Source organism: Convolutriloba macropyga, chromosome 7 (assembly GCF_964194025.1).
Source record: "Convolutriloba macropyga chromosome 7, txConMacr16.3, whole genome shotgun sequence".
Classification (NCBI taxonomy): domain Eukaryota; kingdom Metazoa; phylum Xenacoelomorpha; order Acoela; family Convolutidae; genus Convolutriloba; species Convolutriloba macropyga.
This window is the reverse complement of record NC_134474.1, coordinates 54,540,967-54,555,657: the sequence shown is the minus strand read 5'-3', so window position 1 is coordinate 54,555,657 and position 14,691 is coordinate 54,540,967. Positions and strand designations below refer to the sequence as shown.

At 31.5% G+C, this 14,691-nt stretch overlaps 1 protein-coding gene across 1 annotated transcript in view; it reads right to left on the bottom strand.

Annotated features, from left to right (window-relative positions):
• Positions 1-12,424, bottom strand: part of LOC142343071 (transient receptor potential cation channel subfamily A member 1-like) — a 117,247-nt gene extending 104,823 nt beyond the window's left edge. The window contains exons 1-3 of the mRNA XM_075394759.1: positions 12,191-12,424; positions 7,611-7,785; positions 6,834-7,009 (exon numbers count right to left, since the gene is read on the bottom strand). Coding sequence (XP_075250874.1) covers positions 6,834-7,009; positions 7,611-7,785; positions 12,191-12,424 — 585 coding nt within the window. The remainder of the gene's footprint in view (positions 1-6,833; positions 7,010-7,610; positions 7,786-12,190) is intronic.
• Between the last annotated feature and the right edge of the window lie 2,267 nt (positions 12,425-14,691).

The following is a 14,691-nucleotide window of genomic DNA, read 5'->3' as shown; positions in this document are numbered from 1 at the left end:
ACTTTTGAATGTTCTATGATTTATATATGGTTTTATATTATGTGGTAGCCCATTATAATCTTTATTTAAGCTAACAATCTGTTTAAAAGCATCATAATAATTATTGGTACCATAATTAATATTCATTCTTTCCCCAGGATAAAACTCGCTGCCAATCTTAAAATAACATTCAGTAACATTCATTACATCAAATGTACTTGCATCATGAGTTTGTTCATTAACATTATTATTTTCAAAACCAAATATTATATATTGCGGTCTTTCCATACCACTTTCTATACCTAGATCAAACAAGAGGTTAGTTGCATTGGGTACATTCTTATAAAATGTCTTTCTTTCATAATAACTAAAGTCTACATTATTCTTTATATTTAATCCTTTCTGCACAATAATTCCATTATCATTACTAGGATCAATACTAGGTACACACCATGATATATCTCTAATTTCCATATTACCATCATTGGCAACTGCACCAGGATTAGCATTAACTCTATATAGAGCTCTATCATTATTATTTCTTTTTAATATTAGTTCAAATCCTAAACCATATATAATCTTTTCTAAATCATTTACGAAACCAAATAGATCACTCATCTTTATCATCATATACATATGTCCTCGTTGTGCAGCAATATGGTCACCTTTAAGTTGACTATCTCTATTGCCCTGATTTCTAACAAAACCACTCTCATATTCATCACCAGTACTAGTTAATAACTTATACATCAATAGATTAGGTTGACAATGATCTATATATTCAATAGTCCTACCACCACTAGTTTCAAGCTTAATTGAACTAAACAATGCCATCATACCATAATTAACTAATCTAATATTAGCATCATCAGCAAATACACCACCAGCATCATCTGATACAACAAACTCTATCTCTAGATATGAATCACGCCAATTTAAGTGATTGTCTTCTCTATTGAGTATGATATTAATGTTAGTATTAACCGTATTCATTGTTGCCAGGTTATTTGGTTTATATTTTATAATCTTACTTTTATGTATATCTTTTTTGCAACCATAAGTTGCATCCAAATTGAAATCCATTTTTATTAGATAAAAAATGAGACAACTTGATTCTATATGAACTACAAAATATACACGAAGCTTTAACTAAAACTAAAGAAGAGTATACACTTAACTTTAGAGTGGTAGAACCAACAGAAAAGTTTAACTTTATTGAACCTATACTTAATACAACAAAATTAGGTTTAATTAGATTATCTGTTTATAATTCGGTGTTTAATGTGAATAGGAGAAACAATCAATTCTTATATGCTAGTACTGTTATAGAAGAAGATGAAGCTTTACCTCAGGCTCTTAGCTCTGACCCTAACCTTATACCTATCTCTATCTCAAGCCCAAACATTACATCTATACTTAGTTATAATTATAAAGGAATCCCGTTGCTATATTCAACTATTACACCGGGAGCATATGAGTTAACTGATATAGCAGAATTAATAAAAGAAGAAACTGATGGTAATGTTATAATAGGACCTGATAAGAATACGATGAAATGTTTAATGGAAATAAAACAAGGAGCACTCAGCTTTGATATAGAAAACTCACTAGCCTTATTACTAGAATTTAGAAAAATAATTTTTAAAAAAGGTAGATATAAATCTCAGAAAATTATTGATTTTATGGGTTTTAGTACTATTAACATTCATTGTAATGTGATATCTGGAGCTAAAGATAATGGTAAAGATACAGACATGCTATATACTTTTAATCTAACAGAACCACCAGGTTACTTGATAAATATTATACCAACTATTATCTTATATCAAAATATAACTAAAGATAGAATAGAATATATTGAATTTCATGTTAAAGATGAGCATGGAAGACCTATAGACTTTAATGGTGATGTATTAAGTTTTACTTTACGTCTAGTTTAGTCTTTATCTTTATCTTTATCTTAATCTTAATCTTTGACTTAACTTAAACTAAACTACAAAATTTTCCTATCCCAATTAATTCTTAGTTTACCATTAATATTTTCGTTTTTAGTTATATCAATGACAATATAATTATAAGGCTCTTTCCATACCTTATTACATATATTAGCAAAATCATTATAACTAAGTTCAACATTATTAAAGAAATCTTGATATATAGATATGAGGACTTTACCTCTCTGTTCAAATAAAATAAATAGATTACAGTTCTCTCTAACACTCTGCCTATCCAGAGAGAACAGGTTTTGATTAAGATATATCATTTTGCAATTATTATGTCTACCTCTACAAAAGTATTCATTAATAAATGGTTCTTTGGCTCTAACATCATCGAATATCATTAGTTTCTTTAAGTCTTTGGGTAGTTTATCGGGAGATGGTAAATCTTTTATATCTTTAATAAATTCAACATCTGCTTTGGGGTTTATTCTTTCTATACCATGGTACTGATCACCAGTAGGTCCAATGATGTATAGCTTATCAAAGTATATACTAGCTAGAATTAGTTTTTTTAATAAGAATGTCTTACCACATTCACTAGGACCAGATACTATACATCTAAAGTTATCTGGGAATGCGGCTTCAGTAATTATATCATCACCATCATTTAACCATGAATTTAGATCATTATTTATGTTTATAGAGATACTGTTAGTAGGACTATTGTTATTAGGTTTAAACTTTTGATGAGGCTTCAAACATATCACTATCATTATCATTATCATTATCATTATCATTATCATTATCATTATCATTATCATTATCTTTATCATTATCATTATCATTATCATTATCATTATCATTATCATTATCATTATCATTATCATTATCATTATCATTATCATTATCATTATCATTATCAATGTCATTACCACTATCATTAGCATTATCATTATCATTATCAATGACATTATCATTTTCATTAACATTAACATTATCTATATCATTAAAATTATCATTATCTTTAAATTAACATTATCTTTATCATTAACATTATCTTTATCATTAACATTAACATTATCTTTATCATTAACATTAACCTCATCATTATCTTTACTACAACCTAAACAAAAACACTCATTATATATTCCTGGATATTTACATTTATTAACTAGAATATTCAAAGCGCTTTTAATTCTAAATCCTCTATCAATAAGATAGATCATATATAAACAATAAGCCCCACAATAAGATTCATCATATTGTTGAATTCTCTCATTAGAGCCTAGATCAACATATTCTTCTAAAAAAAAGGTGGAGTTTCCACACCAAAACTATCAAAGTAATACATAGGACCATCATTTCTTCTTATAACTAAAACCCAATGTGTACCTTCAGTTGGATGTAGATTTACAATAATGTTAGAGTTAGGTTCACTTACCATTTCTGGTTTATCATCTCTCATTACAATTTCAATTGGTGTTAGACTTATATCTTTGCCTATATCTTTTATTCTGATATCACTCATAGCATTATTATCAATATCAAACCTATTATTGAATTCCTTAAAAGTTAGGATGAGCATTTTTGTATAATAAAATTTATTAAATCTAAGTCTAAGTCTAAGTCTAAATCAAATCTATATTTATTATATAAAAATGGAAACAGGTAGTGCAGTTTTTATTTTTATTATTATTATTGGAATTTGTTATATAATATATGATTCAAGAACAAGTAAATATACAAAACTAGAAGAAAGCTTGGGTGGATTTATGAATAGGAGTCTAGTTAGATTTGAATATGAAAAGTCACCATTACATACTATTGTTTATGGTGGAACTGGTACAGGCAAAACATATTTTATTAGACAATATTTAAAATTATACTCAGTCCAAAATCAAGATCAAGATCAAGATCAAGATCGAGATCAAGTTCAAGATCAAGCTAAAAATATAGTTATAGTGTGTAAAGATGACAGAGACTGGATAGATCCTGAGTCTTATAAGTTTTATACTGGGTTTAATAAATGTGATATAAATATGATCACAAAAAATAATATGCATAAATTTCAAAATTGTGTAATAGTACGTGATGATATGGGTGATAGGTTAAATAAGGATATAGGTTATTATTTTATTGAAGGTAGACATTATAAAATTCAAATGATTGTAATGTGTCATAAACCAGCTCAAATAATTAATACAGCAAAAATGAGTTGTGATACTGTTTATTTAACAACTTATAATGGACCTGACCTATTTAAAAAATTTAATGAGATATATAAATGTGAACATGACTTCAATAAAATAATTAGTGAATTAAATAGTAACTATTATAATTATACAGATGGAATGTCAGATGAACTTCGTTATGGTATAATTAAATATAATAAAAAGGAAAATACTTTTATGATTATTAGTAGTAATAGTACAATGATATATGATTCAAGAGTTGGTTTCCTTGATTTAAAAGCTCTTAGTTTAAAAGATGATTTAGAGAGAGAAGATATAATTAAACTTATGGCATATATGAAACCACTAATGATTAATGCAACAGATAGAAATGTTATTAATCATGATAATTATCAGTTTTATTTTAATAAACTTCTTACTTAAAATAATATTAAAATTCAGAATGATGTTCTAAATAAAGAAATGATTATGGGAAAGGGTATGAAAATTTTATCAAGTATTGATGGAATTATAGGCGCAGGTTTATTTATATTTAATTGTTTTTATCCTAATTCAATATCAAGAAATGCTGGAACTGTAGCAATGGGAGCAAGTACAATGTTGAGCAGAGTAAATACATTAGTTAATGTTGGATATGGAGAAGAGTTGGAAGGTGAAACACGAAGCAGTTATACTGATCAGGGAAGCAGTTATACTGATCAGTGTAACTATGACTTCGTCAATGAAGAGATGGGAATTTTGAATAGAAAGGGAGGAAGGTTTTTAAACAAACTATATATAAATAATGAAGAATTTAGAGAAGAGATTACAAATTTTGTTAAAGATAAAAAAAATTAGACCTTGATTTGATTTTAGATAAGAGAAGTAAAACTAATACACTCAATACTTTAGGAAATAAATATTTAGCAGAGTGTATCACATATAATGATAATACTAAAGATTTAATTGAAATCATGGCTAAATATTACCCTGTGAAGGATTAGGTAAATATTATAGTTTACCCTATTATAAAAGCTTTTACAATGTTTAAAGTGTAACTATAAATGTGAGAACATTGCTGTTTTAAAATATCATTATGAATCGTTTCATAAAGATAAAACTGATAAATGTATGTGTGGTAATATAATATTAAGTGGTATTTGTGCTAATAATTTTTCTCCGTGGGGTTGTTCTTTAAAAAATGAATCTAGTTCTAGTTCTAGCTCTAATTCTAGTTCTAACCCTAGTTCTAATTCTAATTCTAATTCTAGTTCTAACCCTAGTTCTAGTTCTAAACCTAATTCTAACTCTAGTTCTAACCCTAGTTCTAGCTCTAGTTCTAGTTCTGCTTCTGGTTCTAACCCCAGTTCTAGCTCTAGTTCTGGTTCTGGTTCTATCTATGACTATAACTCTAACTCAGATCCTAACCCCAACCCTAACCCTAACCTTATCCCCAACCCTAACCCTAACCTTAACCCCAGCTCAGAAGTATTAACTAGATGTTGTAATAAGTGTAATTATATAAAACCACTAAATAATTTTGATGAGGGTAAGTATACATGTAGAAGTTGTACTTCAGCTAAAGTTAATTGTCCATATTGTACTTCTGTTGTGAGATATGATGGGATACGGGCTCATGTAAAGAAACAACATCCAGATATAGAGTTGACTAGAGGATTTAGTAGAAATCTGCAAAGCAGGTTCCCTGATATAACTGATCGGTGTAACCGCTTCGCGGATAAAACAATTAATCCTAGTTGGCAAAGTCCTAGAGCTGTAAGTCCTTTAGTTATTAACCAAACAGAAGAAAGTTGTTCATGTAAATACTATAATTTTGTATCATTTCTTATTAATAATGGAATAAATATAGAAAAAATAAAAGAAAATATAAATTTATTGAAAAGTATAGATAATTTGAAATAAAAAGTATAAAAAAATTATCAAAAAAGAGGGATTCACTCTTTAAGAGCGAAAAAGAGCGATCTTTTCTACTGGGGATCACTCCGAATAAGTTTTTTTTTTATTTTTGTTTTATTTTTGATTTTAATTTTAGTTTTTATCAAATTTAGAGCTAATATATAGTAGTGGATATAACAAGGCTTCCAGAAATCAGTAAAATTTGGCCAGATTCGACATGCATGGTTAGCGCTTGGAGAAAGGGTCAAATTTTTGCTGGTGGCTGGAAGCCTTGTTTTATCCACTACTCACTTCCTCACCAGTAACACCTCAACCCACGGTAAACAAAAACTGGACGCAAAAACAGAGTGAACAAATATGAGCTCTCTGATTTCGATCAAATTTGACTTGGTGTTCGTTCATTTAACTCAGCTGCATTCAAGCGCATGTGCTTCATTTTTGTGCTTCAACTATGCAAATTTGTTGATTGATTGAATATGCTCTCTCAGACAAGACTGGGCGATCAGTTCAGACTATTAACTAAATCATTAAGAAATAACGCACCCATAGCCAAAATATCTTGAAAGCAGATTTCGAGAAAAAAAAACACCAAATAAATGTACTAATTGATAACAATATGCTTCACCTGGTTAGCCTTCTCAGATGCTTTTCTCCTACTAACTTTCACAACAATCATTTATGATTTCTTTAATTTCTTACCAGGGCCATGTAAAATTTCTGTGAAATTCTAGAGAGATCGTACTAGGAAATAGGTTATGATTTGTATGACATCATAGATTATCTTTGTTTGACTATAGTAAGAAACGGAGACCCTGGAACTGCTCACTTCAAGTGCGTGGACCCTGTTGTGTTTGACAGCGAGGTGGATGGGAGCGAGTCCATGATTGTTGGGTTTGTTCACAATTGGGAAGAACTCTATCACGTGAGTGAGGAACATGAGACTGTTGAACTGGACTGCAACGTGCACTACTGAACACCCGTCACTTGTAAGTTTCGTCTCCACTAGAAAACACAGCAAAAATTTAGTTTTATGAATTACAAGTCAGCTGAACAGAAAGAAACAGTTTCCAAATTCGCACTTTGTCCAATATTTTGAATCAATATTGGTTGTAACTGTCCTTGTTATGGAAATTGGATACATTCTGCGCCACTGTAACTCTGACCCCCTGTCAAATTATTTATTGTTGTATAGCTTATTGGACTGTAAGCGGGGGAATTCACATTTAATAAAAAAAATGAGAGTAGCCAAAAAATTTCGAATTTCAACATCAGAAATCTATAACTCAGATTTGAAAGACTCTTAGGAATTTGAATTAAACTAAGTCTTCACTTATGCATAGGTTACGAAGCTCTGCTTGAAGTCAGTGAGCACTTCTGGCGTTTATCAAGAACCGCGTAGCAGTTCGAGTTGTTAGGCCAGAATTTTGAAGAGACTTCCGCAGAGTCACGTAATCGTTTGGTTTAAACATGCAGGTTTTAAAATGGCGAAAGTCATTGAAAGTCAACTTTGTCATTTAACTTCTGGAACTGGAGAATTTCAGCACTTTATTACGTGCAGGTGGGCGTTTTTACATACGAAAGGGTCTTAAGTCCTAAAGAATACCTGCTCCGTGTTGCAGCAGTACATCATAGCACTGAGGTCTGTCCAGCTGTGCTGCCTTGTGTACCAGGTGTGGACTACCCCTCTCCTCCCTCAGTTGGAAGTTGGCCAGTCCTCCTCCAGCACAACTCCCGTCCAGAATCATCTGCAGCTTGATGTGGTCGTCATTTTTCATCGCCTTTTGTTATGCAACAAGTTATCAATCTTTTAAGATTTCGTGACAAGGATCGAAATAACTTCAAATCAAGTTTTAGTAGTTAAGTGCGAACAGGAACACACACACACACACACACACACACACATATATATATATATATATATATATATATATATATATATATATATAAATTTAAATATATATATATATATAAATATATATATATATATATATATATTTTACATACATGCGTATATATTTTTACATTAGGTATTGTAAAACTTGCTGAATTATTGAGTTTTAACTTTATTTTTAGGTCTCATTATAAAAGTTTGTTAATGAAAGGATGTATAGGCTCTCTAAAGTGGCAAAAAAATTATAGCGTTTTTATTCAACAGTTTTCATTTTTTTTCATGGTTTTTGTGTGCAAATTGTTAATTTATTTTTGCGTCCTTTCTCTAATTGTTGCTCTCTATGTTTTCTTATCAATAAGCCTTGACCGTGGCAGCTGCTCTGGGGCTTTCTAACGAGACATTCGTGAATTTTTATGAAATTTTAAGTTAAATGAAATTGTTTGTTGCTTTTGGGTTTTGTCAATTATTTTTGAATTCGGTAGTTTTTGTAGAAGTGATCTTTTAGTTTTTTAAATAATTGTATTCGTTGCACTCTTGTTGTTCCGATCCCTCTTGAGGGGGGAGGAACTATATACTCAACTGGTTCTTTTTGTTCAGACAATTTTGACCGATCGATGCATTCATCGTAGAGAGTTGTGAGTCGTATCAATAAAAAGCCCGTCCAGCGTTGAATATGCAATAAATAAGATTTTCCGAATTCTGCTTTCTCGAGCGAAATATCGAGGTTTATATTTTTGTGATTATTGCGACAGATTTGCGTTGTTTTTAGTCACATTTTCCTAAATAGTTTTGCTAAATTTTAGCCAATTCTGCCGAAAATATGTTAAATTTGTTAGAATCAGTTCTGTTGATTTGACTTTCAAAGACAAAAAAGTGTTGTTGACTTTTTTATTTAATTTTTTTGGCAAAATTTTGGCTGAATATTTAAAAAATGTGCCTTTGTCATCAAAAACTGCGCAAAATAAGCTTTTTTGTTTAACTTTTATTAAAATTGCCGGAATTACGCACCCAAAACCCACTAACACAATCTTTTCAAACTACCATGGGGCTATTCTTACTTCCGCTTCCCTTGAGAGTACTCCCGAAATAAAGTTTTGCCATTTTTTGCTAATTTTTCCAAAAACACAGCCTTTATTTTTGATTCTTTTACTAATAAATTAGTTATATCTATAACATTCGAAACAATTAAGTGTTTTTATTGGAAAAACAGCAATAGCGAAGCTAGTTTTGGTCCGTCCTTGGACTGGTGCAACCCAAAAAAATTTCGGATAGTAATCAGTCGGTCTTTTATAAAGAAAATTCGATCATTCTTATGTTAATTATAGAACAGAACAACTCACATCAAAGCTCACGGGTGATAAGGCTAATTGGTTCCTAAGCAGTTTCAAATTATTGTAACTATTTTTCCACTCATAAGCCTGTGGTCGCTTTGTCTTTTAAAACTATTTGATTTTTAAATAAGCAATGGCTTTTTGAGCTTTTTCACTTTTTTCTGTTAATTTGGTCAACTTGTAGCTTACTGTCAGCAAAGAAAGATGCTTCTTCTTTTCACTGAATTAAAAATTATTGTTTGCGGTTTTACGGGTTCAGATATGGTTTTCCGGGTTTGACACTGCCAGTTTTCATTCAAAAAATTTTGATTTTTATGCATTTACGCCTTTTTCACGACTTTTTCTCGTTTTTTCACATGATCACAATATTGAAATTCCACATAACACATTACTGGTGTTCACCATAGGGCAAAACTAACATATCAAATTCTCTAAAAAATAGATTATGGTTTTAACACCTTCGACGCCACTTTCTCAAAGAAATAATTGAGTTTTTTTTTACTTTTGTCTTCAACTGTCGTTTTCACTCTGTTTTTTAGTCATATCACATTACCTGGTGGTTAACAGGTCTCTTTGGTGTTTAATGGAGGATTAGATGGAGCCTATATTTTGATCTGAGGAGATAGCTGATGGCTTTCAAGACATTGAAAACAATGGTTTAAAAAAAATATTTAAATTCGCATTTTTTTCATTTTGTTTGTATTTGTTACCTAGTCTCGTTAATTACATTTCATATATGACATTATTGGCGCTGGGAGCAGGAGAAATTGTACAAATTCTAATAATTTTACAGAAATCGTTATGACTTTACAAGTTTCCACACTTTTTTTGCAACAAAATGGGAAATTAGTTTTTGAATTTTGTCTATATTCGACGTTCTGTTTTTGAACGTAAGACATCTTCTGAATAACTACAAACCTAAAAGGCTTATTTTGGATGAATAAACTAACCTATTTAATGTTTTTCAACTTCTAGCTGATGGTTTTTATGACTTTGAGAATAATTCTTTCCGAAAAAATAAACAAAAGTATTGCTTAAATTTAAAACTTTTTCTCCTTTTTGTCAATTTTTTACCTAGTTCTATTACTGAGAGGCGCAACCGAACACATTTTGAGGGGAAAAAAGATGGCTTGATGGCTTCGAGAGCATTTCCTCGCAATTGAATATCGTTTGTTGTCTCTATTTAATGTTCTTTTTGTAACCGCATAAAAAATTGATTGAAAACAAATCTTAATGGCCTCCTATACAGGCATCGGTGATAGCAAAAGATTGGGATGTCTAGTTGATATCTAATGGTTTTCAGTACTTTGAAATTAATTGTTTTTTAAAAAATAAACGAATTAATTAACTTTGCTGTTTTTGTTCTTTTTTGTCTAATTGTAACCGAGCCTTATTATGGACTGGTACCATTTTTTTTCTACTAAAGTACAATTTATTTTGTTCAATTTCAATCAGATGCGATCTTGACTTTGTAATTCGGTTTTCTTTCTTAAATGGACATGAAGATTTGGATGTAATTAATGTTTGTTGTTGTTGTTTGATTTTGTTGTTAGTCTTGCATCGCTTTCTTAATAATGGCAGATCTCATCAATCTAATGCGGATTTTTTTTCTCCGCTGAGGTATTTGCGTTGGAGGTGATATTTTTCTTCATACACCAATTTTGCGAAATATACTTTTGGGGGGAATTTTGGGGGTTTTTCTGTCTGTTCATTTGGTAGACAATTATTTCAAAAATGTGGATGAGCGGGGTCGGAAATACATGTGTTCCTTGTTTCATATTCTCATCAATAACAGGCCTCATCTGATTTCTAAAGGAGTTTCTTTGGTTTACTGGTTCCATATTTTAGAGCTCAAATAACTAACTAAGACGCCATCTAATTTTGAATATTCTATGTAATTTTCTGAACCTTTGCTTCAATTAGCTTCCTTTGTTTGTATTCACTTGCATCGATTTCATTTTTGTGACTTTGCGCTCTTTGCAACTAATAAAAGAATGATGCGTACTTTTTGAGTACTTTTTGAAAAAAAAATTCGCTATTTTTTCAAAAATTATTGTTTTTGGCGATAAATAGTCTCAATCCGTTCAACATTGCATAATTCGTTTGAACAAATTTAGCGTCATTATCTTTCAAAAAAAAGGAATTTTTTGTCTAGATGTTTTTTCTGTAACTTATTGCGTTTATTTTTTCCTCATATGTTTTTGTTTATTGTCAAAAACCGACGCCATTGTAAACATGTTGGAAATCAAGAATGTGGCTTCAAGCATCTAAAAAGAGATATTTTTCGTGCACTCTAACGCTGAATTTGTTTTTTTTGACATCACATGTTGCCGCGCACTGTTTTTTGCCAATCCGTTGACAGAATTTACGAGCGCACTCAATGAATTTCAACTGAGACTGCAAACTTTAAATAAAATAAATGGAGGTGGCCGAATTGAATAATCATAAAGTTTTGGTTTTTTGAAGGACCTGAGAGTTTGAAATGTTTGTAAGTTGGAAATAAATGTTTTCAGAATTTCGTTTTTGTTTTTTGACAAGATTGGGTATCACTTGTCCAAATCGTTGGTTTTTCTCTGCGGGAAGTTGTATTAATGTTTATTTCTATCTAAATCTGAATGTGAAATGTGATGCACAGTTAATTTTTTGTTCATTGCATTTAAAGAAAAAATAATCCGAATGGTATTAACTTCATTGGTATAAATATCCTTCGTAATTTGAGAGTACATCATTTTATAAATCTACTCTTATAAAATGATCTACTCTTTATTAGTTTGACTTTTTCTTACCTCTGCTTGATTTGGTAGATATTCAATCAAAAAGTGTGGACGAACGGGGTCGGCACATTATGTGCGAACGCACATTACCGAGCCTCCTTGTTTTTATTATTGTTGTTTATTAATAGAAATATACTTTTCAACCATTACAAAAATCTTTTGAAATGAGAGTGGAGATGGAACTAACCTCAACAGCTGCTCTGAAATCCATGCACATCTTCATCTTCAGCCTATTGGCACAAGCAGCCAGGGTGCGTGTACACTTGCTGCCCCCACTAGACCTGCTCTTGGATCCTCCCAGAAGACTCTTTCTCCCATCAGTGGACCCAGTCTCAGAGGACAGTTTGGTTGTGGTGGATCTGTAATTTGCTGACGATTCCACTACTATGCGAGGAATACTCAATCTTTTCAGGTCATCCATGTTGACCCTAGTCGAACGTATACTCCTATCTAGTATGGTCTTGCAGGAATTTTCCAAAAAACGGTTCTTTTGCAAGATCTTGCATTTACATTCACAAAGACTTGCGACTTCACAAAGGCATCGCTTTACTATAGTCAGACATGATCAGATTATGAAAGGTCTGAATGCGGCTCTGATCAGACTTTCCAGGCCGTATTGAAGACTTATTGGCAGGCCCTGTCACTGGGTCAAGCCTTAACCCCCCTTGCGCAACCCATGTAGGTCTGATCAGACCTGGCTTTGGCTGAGCACTTCAACCACCCCTGTAGGTTGCTTAAAAACTTTTTGATGACCTGTCAGATCTGAGTGGCATGTTTGTATTGAATAAATAACAATTCATTGACCTCGTAAAATTTTGCAAGATCTTACAAGACAGGAGAGTAGACTAAGATAGCCACATCACAGTGTTGGTTATAAAACCCAGTTTGTCTTAGTACAAATTTTTAATCAATAAATGAGGAAATAATGCAATAATTTGTTCCCGCATTTTGCCTAAATCGTAAGATTATTACCGAAACTTTGAAGCGAAGAAACAATTATCAGAAAAATTTATCAACTGACAATTTAAAGATGGATGTTACGGACCCATAATTATACTGATTTTTTACTCCTACTTTGTTTAATCTAAGTACAGAAGCCAATTAAAACGGGATATACAATTTAACTTAAATTTTAAAAAAGTAGAAAGAATAAACCATGAAAAATTGGTTAAAATTCAAAGACTATGACTATTTGATTTAATATCCGGTGGACAATAATTAAACAACGGTTGCCAGGAAATGCCTACAGTAAAAAGTTAAGAAATAGTTTAATTAAAAACAGAACAAAGCAGCATTATACACCATCAACCAGTTATTTGAAGTCCTGAAAATTGTTGGCCAAAATTGAAGTTGAAAGTGTTGTTGAAGTCATAGCGATTTAGTTTGAACTATAATAATTTTTTATAATAATAAATTTTGTGGGGGGAAAATTTGCTAAAATTATTATAGTTAATTCATTGATTACAGAAAACAGTTTCAAAATTTGACCAAGAGCGGACCAAGATTGACAAAATGCAGGTAATAATATGTAGGAATCAATATGTTGCTGTAAAATATTTGGTTGAAGTTCGAAGAAATGTTGATCCAGCCTGATCAACAACATTTATATAATGGCGTAGACTGTCTTTCTGTATATACATTCAACCGTTCTCGTGAAACAAGAGGCATTCAAGTATGGCATACAAATTGCTTTCCAAAAACTGACAAGGGTTTGGTGTGTGTGTGTGTGTGTGTGTGTGTCTGTGGGGGGGGGGGGGGGGGGGGGGGGAGAAATTTAAAGAGAAAAATTATCAATATTTTGGCACATTTTTCATTTGACGTGTAGTGAGTTGCAACCATTTCAGTTCAGCTATTTAGAATTCTATATGAGAGATAAAATTAGATTACGCAAACTCAAAAAGTTAATCGTAATAAAAGTCAATCGAAACAACAAAAACTCTTCGAGTCCTAACTTTGAAAGAACAAAATTGAGCATTAAAATGGCAAAATTCACGAATTGTTCACAGCAAGGTTCAGTCCGACCAGCTGGGTCGTGGACTAGCCGAATAGTAGCTTTTCACGTACTTTTCAATTACAGTTCAAAACTGAAAACTTTTTCATGAAAATTCGGTAGGCCAAGGCGGCATGCATCAATTAGTGATAGTAATTATGACGAGCTTCCTTGAATACTTTCTGAAAAAAAACTCAAAGGTACATGCTATTTTGATTTGATTTTGGATATGATAAAGATTATAAAATGAATATCAATTAGCATAAGACCCCATAACTAAGAATAATTGAAACAAAATGATTGAGTTTGATCAGTTTGATGGAATCTTGAACTTGAAAACTGAAAATTTTTATTGAAAAACTTACACACCTTTGCTACAATCTGTTTTTTGTGGAGTGCAAGTGGAGTGCAGTTTATTTAATTGGGTCTACGGGGGCTAGCCGAAAGGCTCAATATCAGTTCTCCGGTGAGATCGTACCTATTCTTTGTTCAATTTTCCGGGGTGGTCTAACTGTGAAAGTTCAATCTTCCCCCCCCCAAGTTTTCTGGGGCGGTTTGCCTGTGAAAACAGTCGAAAACCATTCCCCAACGCCTATTTTTTATGCACAAGTCAGAAATGGGAAAACAGAAAGGCACAAAAACAAATAACAACTCCTCTGAAAATTTTCCTTGCGGCTCCTGCAAATTAAATTGCAAAA